At 40.3% G+C, this 23,028-nt stretch overlaps 1 protein-coding gene across 2 annotated transcripts in view; it reads right to left on the bottom strand.

Annotated features, from left to right (window-relative positions):
* Window positions 1-10,241: 10,241 nt before the first annotated feature.
* cfap91 (cilia and flagella associated protein 91) overlaps window positions 10,242-23,028 on the bottom strand; it is a 65,093-nt gene continuing 52,306 nt past the window's right edge. Inside the window, exons 15-18 of one of the 2 annotated variants that reach the window (XM_067993016.1) lie at window positions 18,729-18,877; window positions 15,098-15,189; window positions 14,324-14,497; window positions 10,242-11,704 (exon numbers count right to left, since the gene is read on the bottom strand). In XM_067993016.1, coding sequence (XP_067849117.1) covers window positions 14,325-14,497; window positions 15,098-15,189; window positions 18,729-18,877 — 414 coding nt within the window. In that variant the 3' untranslated portion in view covers window positions 10,242-11,704; window position 14,324. Of the gene's footprint in view, window positions 11,705-14,279; window positions 14,498-15,097; window positions 15,190-18,728; window positions 18,878-23,028 lie in introns of those variants that run through there. The other variant, XM_067993017.1, reaches the window with a different exon arrangement.

Genomic DNA, 23,028 nt, shown 5'->3' with positions numbered 1-23,028 from the left:
CCAAGGGACTACTGTGGTTAGGTGGGCTAGATGAACTGACAGTCTTGTCCACCTGAAACAATTACTATGTCTAAGCAGTAGTAAATAATAGCTCTATAAATCAGTGGCATTGCTAAGAATCGAAATTTGTTAAGCCCCAATTTATGATGGATAAGAAATTACCAAATGTCTGATGTCACACAATCACTGAAATTATATTTACAAATAATTCAAATTGCTGCTTTGGCAAAAAGCAGCATTTAAAACAAGCAGCCCAATGGATGCAGTGATGAAACATTTTTAGAGACATATACATATAACGGTACATTTTAGAGGTTCACCCCAAGTCTGCTCATGTTATCTGTATCTCACTGTTACACCAATCGCCTTTTCTCGTGACCAATCTCCCTCGTGTGTGTTTTCAGGCTGGACCTCCCTGCTCTGCTCATATCTGACTGCTAACTTAGGGGAATCTATGCTCTGCTGCAGCTGCATTTTGTCTGAGTGTGTGCAGGAGCCAAATAAACCTTAATCCATTTGTAAAATAATATCATTACTCTAGGATGACGCTATGAGTTTAATTGGACACAACTGGAATGGGAAAGCTATCACGTGTTTATTAAACACTTAGTAATAGTAAGTCATAGGAACAGGAGTAGGCCATTCAGCCCCTCGAGCCTGTTCCGCCATTCAATTAGATCGTGGCTGATCTGTATCTCTACTCCATTTACCCTTCCTGGCTCTGTAACTCTTAGATTTTTATATAGGCAAGGATATTATCAACCTCAGTTTTGAAATGTTCAAGTGACCCTTAGCCTCAACAGCTTTTTGGGGGAAGAAAGTTCCAGATTTCAACTACCCTTTGTCTGAAGAAGTGCTTTCTGACATCACTACCTAAAAATTCAACTTATAAGAAATAGGTATCTTTGAGTATTTTAGTCTTTTAGTTATAGACTTGGCACACAATTCTTTACAAATATACACCCTAATGACATTTTAGTTAAATCCCATAAATTTTAATATTGCTAAGTAAATCACGTGCAATTAATTTTCATTGGGAACCATGCCCAAGATATATTTAATGTACTGTAGCAAATGCATCAAATGCATTTTATTATCAACAGCTTGCGATTTTAAGGAAATAAAAATTGTATGTTTAATCTTTGATTTACAGATTTGATTGTGTGGGCAGTATTGCATCCAGAGGATGGGTGTGGCCAAAAGTTGAGTCACAATAACATTGACTTTAATTGGCCAAAGTCTGCTACATATTTTAAAAATAACTTATTTGTCCAAAACTGCCTTTAGGTTGCACAGTTCAGAAAACAAAGCCTGCTAATAAATTTGCTTAAACTTGGCATTTTTATACAGGCTCAGCTTTGGGTGGGCCTGGGTGTTAATTGGGTGGGCCTCGGTGATAATTAGTTGATGTCCCATGGCATTGCACAGGAGGCGTTTAGACCAGTGCAGTATTCAATTCGAGCAGGGTTAGAGGGAACCTCCCAGGAAAAGGGGGAGACACCGTTACCATAGAATCATAGAAAGTTACGGCACAGAAGGAGGCTATTCAACCCATCATGCTGGCCGAAAAAGAGCTATCCAACTTAATCCCACTTTCCAGCACTTGGTCCATAGCCCTGTAGGTTACGGCATTTCAAAATTTCTTGTGAGCTTCCCTCTAATCCTTCTACCAATTACTTTAAATCTGTGCCCCCTGGTCACTGACCCCTCTAAGGGAAATAGGTCCTCCCTTTATTGTGGTATATATTTGATTTGAACTTGAATGTGGGGGGGGCTTGATCAAGAAGTTTGCCGATGTTACAAAAATTGGCCATGTGGTTGATAGTGAGGAGGAAAGCTGTAGACTGCAGGAAGATATCAATGGACTGGTCAGGTGGGCAGAAATGTAGCAAATGGAATTCAATCCATTGGTGTGAGGTAATGCATTTGGGAATACACAATAAATGGGAGGATACTGAGGTGTAAAGGAACAAAGGGACCTTGGAGTGCATGTCCACAGATCCCTGAAGGTAGCAGGATTGGTAGATAAGGTATTAAAATGGCATACAGGATACTTTCCTTTATTAGCCGAGTGAAAATAAAAGCTATCTAGTCCTGTCATAATTTTATATACCTCAATTAAATCACCCCTCAGCCTCCTTTGTTCCAAAGAAAACAACCCCAGCCTCTCCAATCTTTTCTCATAGCTAAAATTCTCCAGCCTTGGCAACATCCTCGTAAATCTCCTCAGTACCCTCTCTAGTGCAATCACATCTTTCCTGTAATGTGGTGACCAGAACTGTACGCAGTACTCGAGCTGTGGCCTAACTAATGTTTTATACAGTTCTAGCATAACTTCCCTGCTCTAATATTCTATGCCTCAGCGAATAAAGGCATGTATCCTTTATGCCTTTTTAACCACCTTATCTACCTGTCCTACTACCTTCAGGGATCTGTGGACATGCACTCCAAGGTCCCTTTGTTCTTTTACACCTCTCAGTATCCTCCCATTTATTTTGTACTGCCTTGCCTTATTTGCTCTCCCCAAATGCATTACCTCACACTTCAATTGATTGAATTCCATTTGCCACTTTTCTGCCCACCTGACCAGTCCATTGATATCTGCCTGCAGTTTACAGCTTTCCTCCTCACTATCAACCATGTGGCCAATTTTTGTATCAGCTGCAAACTTCTTGATCAAGTCTCCCCACATTCAAGTTCAAATCATTAATATATACCACAAAAAAGCAAGCAATCTAGTACTGAACCTTGCGGGATCCCACTGGAAGCAGCCTTCCAGTCGCAAAAACTGTCAGGTCTCTGCCATTTTTGCCAGTTTCAGATTTAACTTGGAAGGGGAAGAACGTTCATCTGCTCCTGCCAGACTGGGTCAGAACTTCATCAGTCAGGAGTTCCTGCTCCTGGAACTGGATGAGGACCTGACTTATTAGTAGCAGCTGCTATGCCAAGAAAGATGAGACATACCAGCTTCTACAAGGGTGCATGTGGGTCCCCCAAAAAGAACAGTTTTATAACATTTCTTGGCTTGCACCCTTGCTCGGGCCTATCAAAGCGGCGGCCTGTGCAAATCCACCCCCCTCCCCCACACGGTCTCAGTTTCCTGGCGCATGTGGCAGCCAGGCACCAAAGAAGCACCTCGTGGCACCTGCTCGTGCAAATGAGGCGCCCTCCCGCTAATTGTGCAAACTCTGGTTGGGGTTAGTGTTGGAGAACATTGGTGGACACGATCCTGGCTCAACCGCCAGAATTGCTGCCTGAAAAATTTTGTGGCATATAACTTTAAAATGTTCATACTCTGCATCCAGAGGTCAGCGTGGAATTGTAGGTAGGCATGAAACCGTTCTTTAAAGTATTCTAGCATCACAGCTAGTCACATTAATTGGAAAATCATTTAAAAACATTACAGGGCAGTGTCACCAGATGTGGACACAATTAGCATAGAAAAACCCATAGGCATTATTGACAAAGGACTTTTGAATGGAAAAGTAACCAGGACATACTGTTTTGATATTTAGTTTATCTATATATTATTAAAAAGGACATAAATATAATGCTTGTAACTCCAATGGTAATTGCGTAGATGGCAGTAATTTCCAAAAGTATGACCAAACCCAGCAATTCTGTTCTATTCCAGATCTTTTAATTTGATTTCCAACACTTGGTGTATTGACAAACTTCTTTTTCATGGATTGCCAATTAACTTTATTCCGATGGCAATTTTATCTCATAAGATTAAGTTGCCAAATGGCAAATTAGAAAGAAAGAATTTGCATTTATAAAGCACCTTTCATGACTGCAGGATGCCCAAAGCACTTTTTAAGTGTATTTGCTATTGTAAATTGCGCATAGCAAGGTCCCACAAACAGCAATAAGAGAAATGACCACATGATCGTTTATTGGTGGAGTTGGTTGAGGGTTAAATGTTGGCCAGCAACCGAGAGAAGTCCCCTGCTCTTCAAAATGTGCTACTGGATCTTTTACGTCCACCTGAGTGGGTAGATGGGGCTTCTGAAGTTAATGACAAAATTGCAATTGGCCTCCAAAAGTTTTTTCTTTTGGCCAGAAGATGGGCAAAAGGGAATAACAACCTGAGGATGAGAGAAAGTCTCAATGCCCAGAAACCTTACTAGCCGACCAGGTACTACACACTCAACCAAAAATGGGACGATACTGTATCTTCCACATAGTGAACAAAGAAATGAAAAACAACACTTGGTAACATTACTTGAAAAAGGAAAATAAAGCTGAACCGGTCTTTTCTAAGACACTTTAAAAGAGAGTTTGCATCAATCTAAAAGTGACTACTTTAAATGTTACCATCTTTTGGGTGGCAGAAATGATGGCGTAGGAACAAAAAAAGCAGGAAGCAAACAATTTATAGCGAGAACATATGCTATATATGGCACTTACATTAACTTCAGCCCAACCGAGAGTAAGAAGGATGGCCACATGGAGCTTATCCAGCACAAAAAAAAATTTCAGCATAATTTTTTTGTTACATTGTGAGTTCAATTAGAGAGAAGGACATAAAACAGGGGCTGTTAATTTTCTGTTAAAACAAGTAATAAGTACTTTCTTATTACTCAGCAATGCCTCTCAAAATACATTTTTATTGACACTTTCACATTTGCACTAAAGAAAACATTCACTGCATTATGCAGTACTATACAGACGTCATGCAGTTTTCTGTACACACCCAATCTCTGGTGCTGCTATTTAGCCCTGAGATCTTCAACATAGTCCCAACTATGTTGAAGATACAAACCAGAGTTAACTAAACAATGTGTATTCTACATTTTAAAAACAGAAATTTAGTTTTAGTCCAGATGTATTTCAGAATGGCCTACACTTCTGTAAACTGGGCCTATGACTAATATATAGTAAAATATATTAATCTCCCATGGCGCTGCACATGGGAGTCAAGACCAAATGTAATCTTCAGGTGCAGTGGGGTTCGAGAGCATTAAACAATTAAACCATAAAATTATGCAGATGTAATTCATTTCCTATTCTGAAGTCATACGTTGTTAATTTTCTTTCTCCATTATAAATTCCTATGTCCACATTTTTATGGAAACTGCCTCTGTAAACTTGTCACACTGTAATTACGCCCTCCCATCAGAGGTGGTGCTGCAGAGCTTTCAGTGGCAGGTGTGTATAATTATAGCATAGCATAGCACTTACATAAGCAATTTATTAATTGTAAAAGTGGACACAGGATTTTATCATAGAAAAAGTTAACAGGAAGAGCATGCAGGTGTAAGATTTTTAATGTACCAGAAGTCGATCCCCCATGATGTTGCAGATGGTAACATCTTCCAAAATTCTTTAGACTCTGGAACAGTTCCTATAGATTGGAGGGTGGCAAATGTAACCCCACTTTTTTTTTAAAAGGAGGGAGAAAAAACAGGGAATTATAGACCAGTTAGCCTAACAGCAGTATTGGGGAAAATGCTAGAGTCTATTATAAAAGATGTGATAACAGAACACTTGGAGGGCATTAATGGGATTGGACAAAGTCAGCATAGGTTTATGAAAGGGAAATCATGCTTAACAAATCTACTGGAGTTTTTTGAGCATGTAACTAGTAGAATAGATAGGGGAGAACCAGTGGATGTGATGTATTTGGATTTTCAGAAGGCTTTTAATAAGGTCCCACACAAGAGGTTTGTGTGCAAAATTAAAGCACATGGGATTGGGGGGAATATACTAGCATGCAGTGAGAATTGGTTGACAGACAGGAAACAGAGAGTAGGAATAAATGGGTCTTTTTCTGGGTGTCAGGCAGTGACTAGTGGGGTACCGCAGGGATCAGTGCTTGGGCCCCAGCTATCCACAATATATATCAATGATTTGGATGAGGGAACTAAATGTAACATTTCCAAGTTTGCAGACAACACAAAGCTGGGGTGAAATGTGAGCTGTGAGGAGGATGCAAAGAGGCTCCAATGTGATTTAGACAAGTTAGGTGAGTGGGCAAGAACATGGCAGATGCAGTATAACGTAGATAAATGTGAGGTTATTCACTTTGGTTGTAAAAACAGAAAGGCAATTATCTGAATGGTGATAGATTGGGAAAAGGGGAGGTGCAACAAGACCTGGGTGTCCTTGTACACCAGTCTCTGAAAACGAGCATTCAGGTGCAGCAAGCAGTTAGGAAGGCGAATGGTATGTTGGCCTTCATTGCAAGAGGATTTGAGTACAGGAGCAGGGATGTCTTACTGCAGTTATACAGGGCCTTGGTGAGACCACATCTGGAGTATTGTGTGCAGTTTTGGTCTCCTTATCTGAGGATGTCCTTGGCATGGAGGGAGTGCAACAAAGGTTTACCAGACCGATTCCTGGGATGGCAGGGCTGACGTATGAGGAGAGGTTGGGTCGACTAAGTCTATATTCACTAGAGTTTAGAAGAATGAGAGGTGATCTCATCGAAACATATAACATTCTAACAGGACTAGACGCAGGGAGGATAATGCCGATGGCTGGGGAGTCCAGAACCAGGGGTCACAGTCTCAGGATACGGGGTATGCCATTTAGAACCGAGATGAGAAATTTCTTCACTGAGGGTGGTGAACCTGTGGAATTCTCTACCACAGAAGGCAGTGGAAGCCAAGTCATTAGATGTATTCAAGAAGGAGATAGATATATTTTTTAATGCTAAAAGGATCAAGGAATATGGGGGGAAAGCGGGAACAGGGTAGAGTTAGAGGATCAGCCATGATCATTTTGAATGGCCTACTCTTGCTCCTATTTTCTATGTAAGTCAGAAAATATGGTCTGCGTCTTCCCCGTCTGCTGTCTTCATGTTGCCATTTCTCTCTTTTTGTCTCCACTCCTTTTGGTTCTGTCTCTTTTCCCTCTTCTCTCCTTAATTCTTATTTTTGCTTCTATTTTTTCTTCTTTCCTTTCGGATAGGAGATTGTGGATATTACGGTGTAGAAAGAAACCATTAACAGTTACGGGCTGCATCCAAGAGTGGAAATTGCAAGGAAAATGTAACCCTCAGCAGCATCCTTCCCCCAATCACTCGTAATCCATTACTCCCATCGTGTCCACTACCTCTTCAATGTCCCACCACCCATTTGGCTTACTACCATACTTGCAGCATCCCTACTTTTTCCCCTTTGAACTACCTACTTAACCCATTTATTTTCCCTTCCTCCTTGCTGCACTGTTACTCACCCGTAATCCTCCAGTCACTTGCCCCCACCCCACTTGCTCCTCCCAAAGGTTGGTGCTGAGAGAGCAGGGAGCCCTTCACTTGCAACAACTTTCCTTCCTCCTCTCCCTTGTTATCTGCTGCTCTTCAAGAGGTTTTGTTTGCTTTCAAAATTCAACTTAGAAAAAAAATTAGAACAAGGAAAGAAACTCCCTATATGTTTTTTTTTTCTCTTTATCTGTCTGTATCTCTCTCATTGTCTCATATGAATGTAATATTGTTGGCCGGCAAAGAGGACATTGGTGACCTTTTAGAGATGCGAGAAATGTACCCTGTTGCTCCCTCGAAGAGCCTGAGGCAAAGATGTTAAAAGGTGATTTTCACTGCCATGGGTAAAGCAGGCTGTTCCTACTATTCCACCTGAGTCAGAAGGTTGTAGGTTCAAACCCTACTCCAGAGATTTGAGCACATAATCTAGACTGATACTTCATTGCAATACTGACGGAGTGCTGCACTGTCAGAGGTGCCATCTTTCAGATGAGATGTTAAACCGAGGCCAATCTGCCCCTATAGATGGATGTAAAAGGTCCCATGCCAATACTCAAAAGAGCAGAGGTGTTCGCCCTGGTATCCTGGCCAATGTTTATCCCTCAACCAACATCACTAAAAAGCAGATTATCTGGTCATTATCACATTGCTGTTTTTGGGACCTTGTGTGCAAATTGACTGCTGCATTTCTTGCATTACAACAGTGACTACACTTCAAAAGTACTTCATTGGCTGTAAAGCGTGTTGGGATGTTCTAAGATAAAGAATACAAGAACTTACAATATAAATACAAGTTCTTTCTTCCTAACTTTGCCAGATCAAAAATTAACATATAGTAGAACCAGAATAAATTAATAGCTACCTCTCATATTTGATATCTCACTCTTTTACAGTTGACCGTAACTTAATTCACCACTGACAAAGTTGTAATTATCAACCCAGCAGCTGTCATGGGATACATCATGTCTTCATAATGTAATTTGTCTGTAACTATTACTTCACTTTATTAAACTATATATTCCATAGATCTACTTATACATGAAAACATTTTATTTGTTTTTGGAACTGCTGCAATACCTGTCAATATCTATAGAAAGTATGTCCTTCCTCACAACTCCTTCTTCTCTTCTAAATTTATTTATCCACAAATTAAAATCAATCACAGGTCAGTACTAGAAGTATTGCATGATTCTGTAAAACAGTAGGATGATTGGCTTTAGCTTGTAGTTAACAAGCCAATATAATATAGCTTGCCATATGATGAGCAGTATTTCATTCAAAAGTATAATTTATTCAAAATGTTTCATTTCCATTTGTAGCCTTAAGGATTGTAATTAGACACCCTTGACCCACCAGCAGCCATGTAATCTCCTGGGAGAGGAAAAAAAAACAAGGCTAATTAGAGAGAAAAAAATCTGAAAAATTCCTCTAACCACCCCAACCCTCCACCCTTCCCCTTTTCTCAATATTTTCTAGGTGCCCAGAGATTTTTCAAAGTGCCTTTAAGTATTTACTGTGCAGCATAGTAATGTGTGTCAATATCTAAATGACTAGTTAGTCCGAGCTTGCAACCAGACCTCGGGCAGGTGTCCAGCAAATAATCTATATTTTCCCAAAATCAGGCTTTTGATTAATCGCACACATCACAATTGGACTCATCATAGAAGCTTGAATTTGGTTCAATCAGGAACTGGGTGTTCCTGCCCTGGAACAGGTTGGTGATGCTCAGGGGCTGTAATATCCCCTGAGCATCACCAGCATATATGCCACTACCTGCAGCAGCTCAACTGAGATCTCATGTAATACACCACATACTGGTTTTGAGCATCAAGCATCACTAGCATTGATCATAATTTGAAGGGAGTACTTTAGTGGATATGCTATCAGATTAGATGTATGCAACTTAGTGGACTGAGTAGATGAATTGTGATGAGTGATACCAGGCTACAGTGCTTCTGGGGCAAGGAACATGGTACTGTGATACATCAAATGGCACAGCTGGAATATCAGGGCAGGGACTACCCATTTTCTTCATCTGTGTTTCAGTACGCTTTCTTGTTATTCAGCTGACAACTCACATTGTGTCTGACCTTGTGAGGTCATTAAACTTCAAACACTGTATAGGGATCCTTGGGTTTAATGAGATGCCACTCACAGCAACAGCCACCTCCTTCCACATAGTCCATGATGCTGCCTTTGCTGGCTTCTTAGCACAGCTTGCTCACCATTTTAAATTAATGCACCTCTTTAAATGCACAAGTGGTCCTCCTGCTCTGCCTTGTTTCTGAATCCCCTGACACCTCTCCTCCACCCCCCCCCCCCAATAAATATATCTGCTCCCTTAGTGGAAAGGCTCATACTCCTTCCCTGTCCCAGATTATGCAAATTAGCTGACCCCAGGAATTTTGAAAGTTCAGTATTCTTGAATATCTGCAGGTAGAAGTCCCACCCCACTACAGTTCTGCCCACTTATTTTTGTTAATAGAAACCTGGAACAGACCGTCAACACCACTTTTGGACAGCTGCATCCCAGTTTTTGTAGGGACTCAGACATTTCCAGAGTGACTGCCATTGTTGAAAAATATGTCCATAATCACACCTAACATCCATTCCAATTTGTTAGTCACCATTTTACTGTGAGTCACACACAGGAATCCACTGTCCAAGCTCAATTCATTATTTTATTACATGTATGATTACTCCAATTCCTTTGTTTCTTTGCAAACCAGTAATAGTTTATTTTACCATTCAGCTGATTTACAAATATCATAAGTGACTCTCTGATTAAGTCTGCTTTTATTTATTCTAATTTCCCCAGCTCTTCTAAAGCTACAAGTGCCTTGCTCTGTCATAATAGAGACATATTGTGAAAATATGGCAATTATCCAACAAATTCTAGAAACATACACAATCATCTTTCTGTTCTCATTATCAGTATCATTAGGATTTCCTTTATGTATCTGGCTGGTTCTGCATTCCTTACCTTTTTTCCCCTCTACAGTCTCTCTTTCCTCACCTCAATTAGGCACAGGAGTCTGCCAAGTGTGGTTAAAAACAACTTTTATTTGTCCCCAAAGTGATTTATTGGAGTCATTCACACTAATCGTCAAATAAACAGGTTGCTAGAAAATATTTCACATTGAACCAAAAGTCAGATATTAAATAAATATTAAAAAAGCATAGCTGAAGATGCAAAATATAATGTAAAAGTTATTTCGGTACTACACTAGCAAGAGGACTGTTAGAGAAGGGGTAAAGACATTAAAAGAGCAAATAGGCTTGAAACAGATGATGTACGATTTACAAGGTAGTAAATATTCTCATTGATTACTTTCTCAAAGTATTCACAAGGGAAGATAGGAACAACACAGAATGAGCTAAACAAAATATTTGAGTGGGTTGAACAATGGGAAATGAAGTTAATGCAGAAAAGTGTAAAAGATTGCACACAGGAAACCAAAAATGGGCAACATACATAATTCATGAATAGTGTTGAAATAGCTACGGATAAGTTGAAAGAGAACTTGGAGTCTTAGTAGATTCAATGCTCAGCAGCTCCAATCAATGCAGAGCAATGATCAACAAAGCCAATAGAATGATGAGCTATGTAGCTAAAACAGTAGAATACAAGTCAGAAGGCATGATCAAACTGTACAATGCTCTGGTCAGTTCATACCTTGAGTACCGTGTCCTATTCTGGTTGCCGAGAAACAAGGGAGACATTCAAGCACTGGAGGCAGTGCAAAGAAGAGTCCTCTGAGGCTGATCCCTAATGGCAGAGGTCTGAGTTATGGGGAAGACTAGAGAGACTTGGGCTTTTCAGCCTGAAAAGGAGGCGTCTGCGACATGATCTTAGAGGTATATAAAGGTAGTAATTAATTTGGAAAAAGTTAATCTGGAGTATTACCTTAAGTTGAAGTGTGGGAATAGGACAAAGGTTCACAGATTCAAACTAGTAAAAGTCAACTTTAGGACTGATATCAGGAGGTTCTTCTTCACACAAAGTGATCAACGTGAGGAATGGAATGCTGGGGAGAGTGGTGGAGGCTATAAAATCCTGAAATCATTAGAGACAATTTGATGCAGCAGTGGCGGAAGTGTAGGGTAGTTCTGGATGGAAGAATGACTGTCCGCATTCTTATGTACCCTGTGATCTTGTGACTACTTAAGTCAAATCTCAAAGTGCTTGCATCTATTCCGCAGTCAGATATGGTTAATTACCAGATGTTTCACACACTGCACTTCATTTAATGAGTGCACAACAATAATAGTTAAAACAATTAGCTTTATTTTTTGTTCACGTCAGTTTATTACTACAAAGTTACCTCTATACTTTACTCTAATTATTTTAACTATTACTAGTTACTGAAGGAGCTTGTGGATAAAGTGCATGTGAAAAAGAACAAAAGAAACACTACATTAAAGTCACTTCATTTTAACCAGATTGATTTCTTCTTAAATATTCAAAGTTGAGGGCAAAATATTCACAGTAAATATCTGAAAGAAAAAAAAAGTTTCAGTGACATTTAAAAATGCTCAAACTACAACTGGATTATTAAACTTCCAGCTGCAAACATGTAGCATTTAAAATATACAGATATCATGTTTAAAGTCTAGTATTTTATGATGCTTTCCTTTAAAATCAATTAAAGCTCTGTGCTCCTTTTTAACCAGGAGTTACAAGACTATAAGTCTAAATTAAAGGTTCAAATAACACCATCACTGGTTTATTAGAATTACTGGTCTTTCTTCCCCATTTCTTTGCCTTACAGTCGATCCCAAACACACTGGCGTGATGAGGCTCCACCTTGAGCACCTACATGGCAGAACTGAGGGAGTGCTGCACTGTTGGAGGTGCCGACCCTTGAGATAAGACGTTAAACTGAGGCCCCATCTGCCCCCTCAGGTGGATGTAAAACATCCCATGGCACCATTTGAAGAAGGGGAGTTCCCTCAACCAACATCACTTAAAAAAAAATTATCTGGGCATTGTCTCATTGTTGTTTGTGGGACCTTGCTGTGCGCAAATTGGCTGCCACATTTTACACATCAGTAACCAAACTTCAAAAGTACTTCATTGGCTGTTAAGCGCTTTGGGATGTCCTAAGGTCGTGAAAGACACTATATAAATGCAAGCTATTTCTCTTTCCTTTGCATTAATTTTAAAAAATCGTTCTTTTTTTTAAGTTCCTTGCCCACCTTTTCTATTGCTGCTTTGTGCTCTTTCTTGACTCCATATAAATTTAAGATTTTTTTTGTCTAGCTGTTGGAATTTGTCCGATTCCACACACACACAATTGAGATTGACCATCGTATTAATACATTCTTATTAATATCTCAAGTTGCTGATACTAAGAGTTCTTGATGTTTTAATTTAGAAATTATCTACCAGTGCAGTAACACTGCCAAGAACAGCCCTTCCAAACCTCTAAGTGCACAAAACTCAAACAGGATAAACCAGAGAAGAAACATAAGTGCACTTAGTTGCCCGATCTTCAAAAGCAGCATAGCTAGAGCTCAGGGACGTCGCATATGGCTCCAGAGCCACAGTTTGTACACCGCTGAGTTATACAATGCAAACCTACAAACTGAGGTGTCCAAAAACCTTTTTGAATGTTTATTGAACAGCAGATACAATATTTTTAAAGTAACTTTCAAAGCAGTAGGTTTTGTGCTGTCATTTGCACAATAGTAAACAGCATAAACAGTACGGTTTTGATGGACTAGCTATTTAAGCAGGGAGTCTGAGACTCAGAAGACAACGCAGATATGATGTAAAGCAAGCACATCTTGCTCAGCTATTTTAAACTTCTTTTTCTTCTTTGTGTTTTTAACTTTTTGTATTTTCTTTGCTAGCTAAACCTGCCATGATATTGCTCATCATGTAAACCATTGGATTTTTTGTAATAATGATGCCTTATGGGAATATGTATACATAATACAATATTGAGCCAAAAACAGGGTGAAGAAGTATGATTGGAGGAGATGGAAGGCAAGTTAAAAATAATTTACGATGTTAATACATGCAACATCCTTAACCTCTCTTCAAAATTATATGTAATACCTTTAATAGAAGAGACTTTATATTTCACCAACTATGGCACACAGCTACTTTGCAAAATGTGCTTATAATGCATTCAGCCCAAGGATCACCCTTACATCTGTCTGTACATTTTTTTTTGATTTGTAAGTAAATTCAAATAAATAATGCCTGTCTCTCAAGCAGATTGTTACTCAATCCTGACTGGTGTTTAGTAGAGGAAACATTTGACAATTAACATGCTCTGCTGAAAGCACATCTGTCTGTCAATAATGCTGGCTATGTACATTTCTGTGGTGCAGACCACCACAAATGTCCTGACTCACGATGAGCATCTTCTACTGATGACTAAATGCAAAATAAAAATTGGCTCCACCAATGGCTTAGCAAGTTTATCCCAGTAAATAGTTGAACAGTAACAGTAAGGTTCCAGGGTTCATTTCTGGCCTTTACCAGGTTTATTTATCTCAACAGGACAGCAGTGGAATCAATACAATTCAATAAGTGCCCATGAGTTAGGGAGAGATAAACTGGCCAGGACCCCCACTCTTAATCATCAAGGAGCCCCTGCTGTAAATATACATGTGGATATCAAATAAAGAATGGATTGGGTTCAGATCTGATCCCACCCCTTCTCCCCATAGTTGAATATCATGCACACACTCATAGTTAAGGCTCATGGATGAATAATGGTCAGTTGGGCAAGGTACTGGAGGGCAAATGGTGCCTGTGGAACAGTATGCCAACAAAGACTTAAAAGTCTTCAGGTGAAGAGGAGAGAAAATTGCTGAAAAATAAATAGATTTTAAAAGGGTAAAAAAATTAGACTGGGTACCTTTGAGAATGTGCAGTGCCAAAGCCAATGCAATGTTTCCTGCATGTTGTGTATGTGTGTGATCACGAGAGAAAGAATTACAATACTTTCCATGGTCTAAAAGGAATTAATTTAGATGCAGCTGAAATCAATGGGGTAAAAATTGCCAACCAGTTGATGAAATGGAAAATTACCCCCCCCCCCCCACCCCAGTCCACTTTCCTAATCTCGGGTGCAGGTTTAAAACTTCCTAGTTTCTCACTTTATGATTCATGCGTCTTCTTCATTTCTTTCTCAACATTGGTGAGTGCAGCATTCATAACATCCTTTGCAACACTGCTGGATACTGAATCAGGTGCATCTGTTATGATAGGTTCAGCCTTATTGTGAATAATGCGGTGGGCAGCAAGGAGATGCCTACTCTGGAATAGTTTTACTATTGGAGGAAAAGAAAAAAAACATTTCATTAATGATTTAGAATTTCATCAGAAATATACAAGCAGAATTAGAGACATTTATAAAACCACAAAAATTTTCCTAAACTGTATTTAAAAAGTTTTTTAGTTTAGCACAGTGAGAAAATACCCACTTCTGCTGGCATTTATGAATGTTTATATGAAGATAGCAGCTATGGGAAATGCAAATATTGCACTATACTATTAAGTGGTTACTATGTTTTTCCACACTAATCTCCCCTTAAAACTAATTGATATAGATTTTAATATACAATAATAGGAATTTTTAAAAAAAAATCTTATTTAGAGTTTCTCACTGATTTTGGTGGGACTACTAGCATGGATGTAGTGAGAAGCTAGGGAACATCAGTTTACAAATTACATCAAAATAAAGAAACCAAAGTGCATGTGCCTCGCTCTCACAGAATGGGCCTACTCTCAAAAGAATAATGTGGGATCCTTAGACCTTGTCTTACCACCTGCCTTCATGTCTGGTTTATCAAATTCAAAAATCTTGTTTCGTTAATAAATCCAAATATAATGTTTCTCATTTTCATTCCACGCATTTTATTCTTTCTTACCTCTGTCCCTCATTATTATTTTGTGCGCTTCTGGAATTAGGAAGCTGTGGACCAATTCTGAAACAATTTCTTCTGATTGTAGATGGGTCCGGCTAATGAGAGAACAACTTAAGTCAGACTACTGTTTAGCAGAATAAATTTTTACTAGTTGGAAGCAACAGTGCATCATGAAGGAACAAACATTCCCTAAGTGTTGGGATAAGCAGAATATCACATAATTAATTATTTTCCATTATCCAAATAAGGCAGTCAAATTAATACCTCCACAACAGTAAATTTTCAAATAGTTCAGCACTTTGTAAATTCAATGTAATTTTCAAGAGCAGTGCCACCATTGGCCTCCACACTGGACCTCCCTGCAGCAGATAAGATACTCAAAGCAGTGAGGAATTTGAGAGTGCACTTAAAAGCAGAATACCATTAGACTACCATATAACATAATTCTATTTGACTGATTTGTACAATGTCAAAATCTGATGGTTGCAGTCTGGAATAATGTATCTCAAACTGATTAAAGTCTTCAACTATCATCCTAGGCTAATGAGTATACAAAAAGCAGGGTTTTAAAATATGTACAGTTCCTTTTATATAACATTTACAAAAATGTTACTATACATATGCTGAATATTAAAGTAAAACGAGAGAAATTCAGACATTCCAGTTTCTAATTCACAGTACTTTTGGAATAAACCAAAATACACAGCCCAAATTTCCTCAAGGCCTGAGATGTAATGGGTGGGGGGAGGGGGGATAAATTGGACGCAAGAGGTCAGGTGGGAGCAGAAAACTGGACACGATCCAGAAACACAAGGTCTCTGCACAGAAGAACTCTGCAGCCAGTTTCCAAAGGCGCTTCAAACCCTCTGTCAAAGGAGTTGGGGTTGGTTGGAAGACATTTCTCTGCTGGAATTCCTACGGCTCCTGCCTCCTTTTCAGCCAACAATCTGAACACTAAGAAGAACTTGGCGACCAGTTCATTGTAGGGATGGAAGTGGGGTTCACTGGGGGCTCCAGGACATATCGTCAGAATTGACTGTGGCAATTTTTTTAAAAATCAGACCTCTTATAAGGAGGGCTGATCATAGGCAGAGCTGCAACTTTTGGGGTGGACCCCCAATGACCGCAGCCCCCCGATACATTTTTGCCCCCCAAGGGGGTTCCCAAAAAGTGTTCATACTGGTGCGGGTGCCCTCTGAAAATATCTAAATGAGATGAGTCCACCCTCACCCCGGATATTCTGGCAGGGTCAGAAGCAGACGTCAGTGGTGCCGGCCTTGCCACACCTTTGCCAGTGCAGTGGGCCTGAGAATTTTCAGGGTCAACATCTTTGATGCCATTGCAGCCTATATAAGGGGTGCTAAATTGGGCCGTGTAGCGCCCGTTGTTTCGGCGCTACACGCCCTCTTGAACATCCAAGATGGAGTCTTGGATGCACACGCACGTTTCCAGCGTGATGTGCGCCAGACGCCATTTTGGTATAGGAGTTAGCGCAGGCGCAGATAACGAACACTGGAATCATGTAAAGTAGGAAGAAAACGGCTTCAATCTATGTGCAACACTGATTTAAAGTGATAGACACCATTTTGGGACTTAACGCTCAACTCAATGCACAGTCTTAACCCCGACCATCTGAACGTGTCTTAGAGTGTCTGGAGGACCCCCCCCCACCGGCACTATCTATGCAGGATTTACAAGTTAGTGGCTGGATTATTGCTTCTGGCTGCCGAGACTTTTGTAACTGTTTTTGGAGGTCTGCTACACTTGAATACTAGGACGCGGGGACATAGCCTAACATTTAGAGCCAGGACATGCAGGAGTGAAGTTGGGAAATGCTTCTATGTGCAAAGGGTGGGAGAAGTTTGGAACGGGCTTCTGCAAACGGTAGTTAATGCTAGCACAATTGAGAATTCTAAATTTGAGATTGATAGATTTCTGCGAACCAAGGGTTTTAAGGGATATGGAGTTAGGTCACAGGTCCACCCTGATCTGATCGAATGGTGTAACAGGCTCGAGGGGCAAAATGCCATCGCCATTTGTTGCCTCCTGATATGTGCCAGCTTCTCCTGCAAGAAAGCGGGACGTGTGTCTGGGTGATGCACCTATCATGGTTGAATAGCTGCCAGTGTGTGTGGCCTGTGAGTTGTGGGTTAGCGCCTTGCAACGGTGGTAATGTGTAAGAGTGAGAGGGTTGAGTACTGATGGAAAGAGTTTGTTGGTATGTGGATGATGGGAGGTGTAATGCATGGAGCAATGGATGCGGCTAGTGGTGTAGTTGGTAGGAGATGCCACTTGACAGTTGACCTCACTCATCTTGACCACTCATGTCAAAGCACTGAACATCTTCCTGTTCTGCATCCATGTTCATGATGCTGTGCGCCTGGCATTGACTTCATCCCCTACTGCCTCCCACTACCTTTTGGGTGTATTTCTGGAGGGCCTCTTGCGCTCCCCCCTCCCCCCCACCTGCGGATATAGGATATGCCTCCTTCTGTCCACCTCTTGCACCAAGGCCTCTGGTGCATCAGCAGAGAACCTTGGTGCACGGAGCCTCAGATCGGCAGATTGGGTGAGGTCTTGCATTCAGATTGGAGGATGTGGGATTTAGTGGTGCGCAACCTTTATTCAATGTTTTAACATAACTCATCAGTATATAAAAATAGGTCTGGGACCTGCATCTGTGCTTTACGTGTGCAATGTCTGATCTCCGTTCAGACTCCGTGCAGACAGCAGGCTGTTAAATTCAGCAAATAACAGGTACCAGCTACCTTTAAGAGATTTTCTAACAGACAGCCTGCCTTTAAGAGATTGGAGCTTCCCCCTACTGGTGGAAAGTGCGAATTGCATGGAATCCTCGTTTAAGGCTGATTTCCAACGCAGATTGCAGGTAAGTCCTCAGGCCTGACAAAAATCTCGTCCTGCCTGCGCAGGGACCATTGAACGCGGGGTAATAACGGATCGTGCTACACCCGCCCAAAAACAGGCCCTTTCCAATTTTTCCCCCAAGTTTTCTATTCCTAGGAGCATGGTAATACAATGCAGTCATACTGCAGAAGGTAATGTGAGTTTGTGTCTGATTTTCCACAGTATGTTCCTGATGTAGCTGCATGGATAGAGGTGGTGGTGAAGGGACAGAAAGCAAAGATTAGGGGTAAATGTTTTTTTTCAGATTAGCAGAATGTGAGTAATGGTGCACCTCGAGGATTTGTGCTGGTATCTCTTGTTTTTCATTTATATAAATGATTTGGATATAGGTTACAAGAGGAATGATATTGAAGTTTGCTGATGATACCAAAATTAGAAGACATGGCAAACCGTAAGAAAGAATGCAGGAGATAGCAGATGGACATGGACAAGTTAGTGGATTGGGTAGATGCAGAGAAATATGAAGTAGAACATTTTGGAGAAAAGAACACAAAGTATATCCTAAATGTTAAGATTTGTAAAGAATGGAGAACAAAGAGATTTGGGTGCAGATTCATAGATCTTTAAAGGCGGGAATGCAGGTAGAAAAGGCCACAAAAAGGTAAGTGGTATTCTGGTTCAACTTTTGGCTTTGTCTTTCGATCATGATAATAAAATTCACAGCCAATCAAGTTTAAATATACAAAACAAGTAATTAATAGCTACATACTGCTGTTCAATTTCATAGGCAGCATCATTGATTTCATCAGCCATTTTGCGGATCTCTTGCCGTGCTAGTTCCTCCGCTGTATCTTGCATGGACTTCAACAAAATGTCCTCCAAATAAGAGTCCACTGTGATCTGGTGTACATTAACAACCTGTGCAAGACAAGGATGACAGAAAATCACTTGAATGATATAACTTTAGTTTGGGGGAAGAGATGAGAACAAAAGGTTACGTGAACAATTTTCTTGTTTACCCACTGGGATTTTCACCACCACCCAACTTCTTTGACCTGGATGGTTGACAGTAAACGTCTAATAATTTAATAGTAATGTCACTTCATGCTGAGCTTGCACAAGGCGCACTTAGATTACATGTAAAGTCCCCTCAACTCTTTTCCTCATCCATACTATCGTCATGAAAAAGCATTTAGTAAACATTCTGTAATACAAGATTATAAACAAAACATTTAAATAGAGATAAGCCAAGACCAAATTTGGTCAGTCCTTTATCTATATATTGATTAAAAATTAAAGGGATTAAAAATAAAATCGTTGGACTATAACTTGGTGTTGTAAAATTGTTTACAATTATCTATATATTGTAATAAAAACTAGCATATCTCCCATGGCATTGTTCACAGTGAATTAGAAGATAATGGGCCAGATTTTGCTGGAGCAGGGCATCTTGCGGCGTGCCCAGTTAGTTAGACTTGCTCGTGCACATTTAAGTTTTAAAAATTTTTCCCCACAAAGTTGGTGGAAGTGTGAGCTGATAGAAGCACGACAACGGAAACATGGCATCTGGGACCTTGGTGAACAGCAGGACAAACAGATTATCTCCTTAACCAATGAGATTTAAGGATTGAGAAATAAACAGAGGGAGGACTGAGAAGAAGGGTGAATTAGAGTGGGTGAGAATTCAATGTCAAATCAGGAACAGGAAGAGAAATAAAGAAGGAAAGAAAGATTGGATTAAGAAAGAGAGAAAAAAAAGACAGGAAAGAAAAGAAAAACATTTTAAATGTTAAAATATGATATTTTTAAAATCTCCTAAAACAATTCACAACCTGAAAGAATGAGACTCCACACTTATAGTTGTTTACTTTCTGGGCAAGAGAGGTTGATTGGCAATCATTAACAATTATGAAGTCATAAAATGGTACTTATGCTGTTAATTATGAGACTTAACTTTCTGTGGCGAGTTTAATGGACAATTAGAAACATAAGAATTAATGTAGAAATGCAGCAACTTGCATGAAAATCATGGGGAGGTTAAGCGCGTGATGCCACTTTCGTGGAGCTAACAACGGGGCGACACAAATTGGCCAGCAACTTGTGATTCGCAATTCACGTGGTATCCCTTCCTCGCCACAAGTTGCTGGCCAATTTGTGCATTAATAACATCACACATTGTTCAGACGGCATTATTTTTTCAGCAAAATCTGGGCCATTGCTACCTTATGTTAGAGGTTAACATCAGGGCTATTCATTACTGAATTACATTTGTAGTAAATGATAATGTGGGATTTTTGCTGGTGCTTTGGAGATTGAATTTGACAACTGTGTCTAGTATTCTGTGAAAACTGTAAATAAGTGGCTTTTATATTTATACATGCTCCAAAGAATTTAATTTTTATCCCTTATCGTTTTTAAAGCTGGGAATATACAGCAAGATAGTGTGCAAGTACCAATTGCATGTAGATATCTGGGGTGAAATTTCCTGTGGGGGCATAATTGGGAAATTCCATCCATTCATGTGCCTGTTGTCCACTTACACTCAAATTTCCTGCCAATCTCATTAGCTGTACTTGGCCCTGGTGGGACCACATCTGGAGTACTGCATGCAGTTTTGATCTCCTTATTTCAAACAGGATATTCAGTTATTGGAAGGGGTACAGAGAAGGGCTACACAGTTTATCCCAGACCTGAAGGTAATAATGTATGAGGAAAGACTGATTACCCTAGGTCTTGTCTCTATTGAAAATAGAAGACTTAGAGGTAGGTATGACAGAGGTGTTTAAAATTATGCAAAGCTTGGTCAAATTGGATCCAAGTAAGCATGTCTTCTGTGTACAGAATTTAAGCACAAGGAGTCATATGTAAAAATTAAGCAGAACAAAAGAAAATGCAGGGGGAACTTTTTTTTTACTAAATGGGTGGTTTGTATATAGAACAGATTACCGGAATGGATGGTGGAACAAGAACCCTCAATGGATTTAAAGAAGGATCTAGACAGGTTCTTCTTAACAAATGGAATTCAGGGTTATTAGAAATGCACCATGGGAATATTGTGGATAGGTGGACTAGATGGACTAATGGTATTTTCCTGCCTGAAACTGTTACTATGTTACTATATCCTGGGGTTGCAATGATTGGCCTCTAACAACCACATCCATCTTTTGGTCACTGGATGGTTTTGCCTTTGACTCCCAATTGACCTCAGTTTTCCCATCACTCGATTTTCAGAATATGATTCCATATTCGATTGAATGCTGCCCTGATATCCAGGGCAGCAATTTCATGTCTCCTCTGCCATCTAGCTCTTGTGTTCATCAGGATCAAGACCCTGATGAGATTTGGAGCTGTGCGGCTCTGGGAGAACCCAAGCTGAGTGCTGGTGAGCAAGTTATTGGTGCATAGGTGTCACTTGATGACAGTAGTAATGACTCCTCCACAGCTCCAAAGTGACTATAACCAAAGTCACAAATTGCTTCCTCTGAGACTGTGACCATGGTGCACTCTCCCTATTTGCTGCCTTTGACATGGTTGACCACACCATCTTCCTCCAACGTCTCTCCTCTGTTGACCAGCACAATGGGACTGCCCTGGTTTGGTTCCACTCTTGTCTTATTGTTGCCACAGCATCCCCAACAATGGCTTCTCTTCCTGTTCCCACCCCAGAGTCCCCCAACAATCTACCCTTGTCCCCGTCTTCTTCCTCATCTACATGTTGCCCTTTGGCGACATCATCTGCTGATGTGGGGTCAGCTTCCACATGTACGCTGATGACACCCAGCTGTACCTCTCAGCCACCCCTCTTGATCTCTCTACTGTCTCAGTGTTGTCTGACATCTAGTCTTGGATGAGCTGCAATTTCCTCCAGCTAAACACTGGGAAGACTGAAGCCATTACCTTTGGCCCCCACCACAAATTCCCTACCCTTGCCACCGATCCCATTCCACTTCCTGGCCACTGTAACAGGCTGAACCAGACTGCTCACAGCCGCAGCGACCTATTCAATCCCGAGCTGAGGTTATGACGGCACATCCTCTTCATCGCAAAGACTGGCTATTTTCACCTCTGTAACATCACACACCTTTGCCCCTACCTCAGCCCATCTACTGCTGAAACCCTTTATTATCTCCAGACTCGACTATTCCAATGCCCTCCCTTCCACCATAAATTTCAGCTCATGCAAACCTCTGCTGCTCATTTATCCTATCCCAAGTCCGCTCAAGCATCACCCCTGTCCTCGCTGACCTACACTGTCTCCTGGTCCCCCAGTGCCTCAAATTTTAAACTCTCATCATCATGTTTAAACCTCTTCTTAGCCTCCCCTCTCCCTAACCTCCTCCAGCCATACAACCCTCCCCCCATCAAAGTCTCAGTTTCTCTGAATCTGGCCTCTTGTGCATCCCCCAATCCCTTGGCCCCACCACTGGCAACTGTACCTTCAGTCAAATAAGCCCCATGTTCTGAAATTCTCTCCCTAAATTCCTCCAATTCTGTACCTCTTTCCACCCCTAAAAAACTCTGATTAAAACCCACCTGTTTGACCAAGCTTTTGGTCACCTATCCTAATATCATCTTCTTTGGCTTAGCATCTATATTTTTCTTCATCCCTCCACTGTGATCTTTCTACTTTAAGGGCACTATATAAATGAGTGTTGTTGTAAACATTCAAACAGTTCAAATTATTAATTATCAACAAAACATAGGTGATAATTAGTGCTTTAAAATTCAACTCATTTTTTAAAAAAACTCAAATTAAGATAGGAAAGACATTGCCTCTCACTGTCTTTGCATATAACTGCTGTTAGTAATTAGAATGTTTACATTTCAAAACCCTGATAATAATCAAGTAATATCAGCTTTCAAAATTCAAATGATTTGTTTTTTTATTTAAAAGGACTCAAATTAGAATGAGGAAAGACACTCTCTCTGACTTTCCCTCTCTTTGTTTACCAAATGTCACTAATTAGAATGTTCATACTTTCTGACCGTCAACATAATACAAGTGATAATTAAAGTCTATATGCTTCAAAATTCAACCAACTGGCTAGGGGTTAACTTCACCAATCTCC

This window comes from Heptranchias perlo, chromosome 11 (assembly GCF_035084215.1).
Source record: "Heptranchias perlo isolate sHepPer1 chromosome 11, sHepPer1.hap1, whole genome shotgun sequence".
NCBI classification, from domain to species: Eukaryota; Metazoa; Chordata; class Chondrichthyes; order Hexanchiformes; family Hexanchidae; genus Heptranchias; species Heptranchias perlo.
Note: the sequence above shows the minus strand (reverse complement) of the source record. Positions and strands in the feature narration are given on the sequence as shown.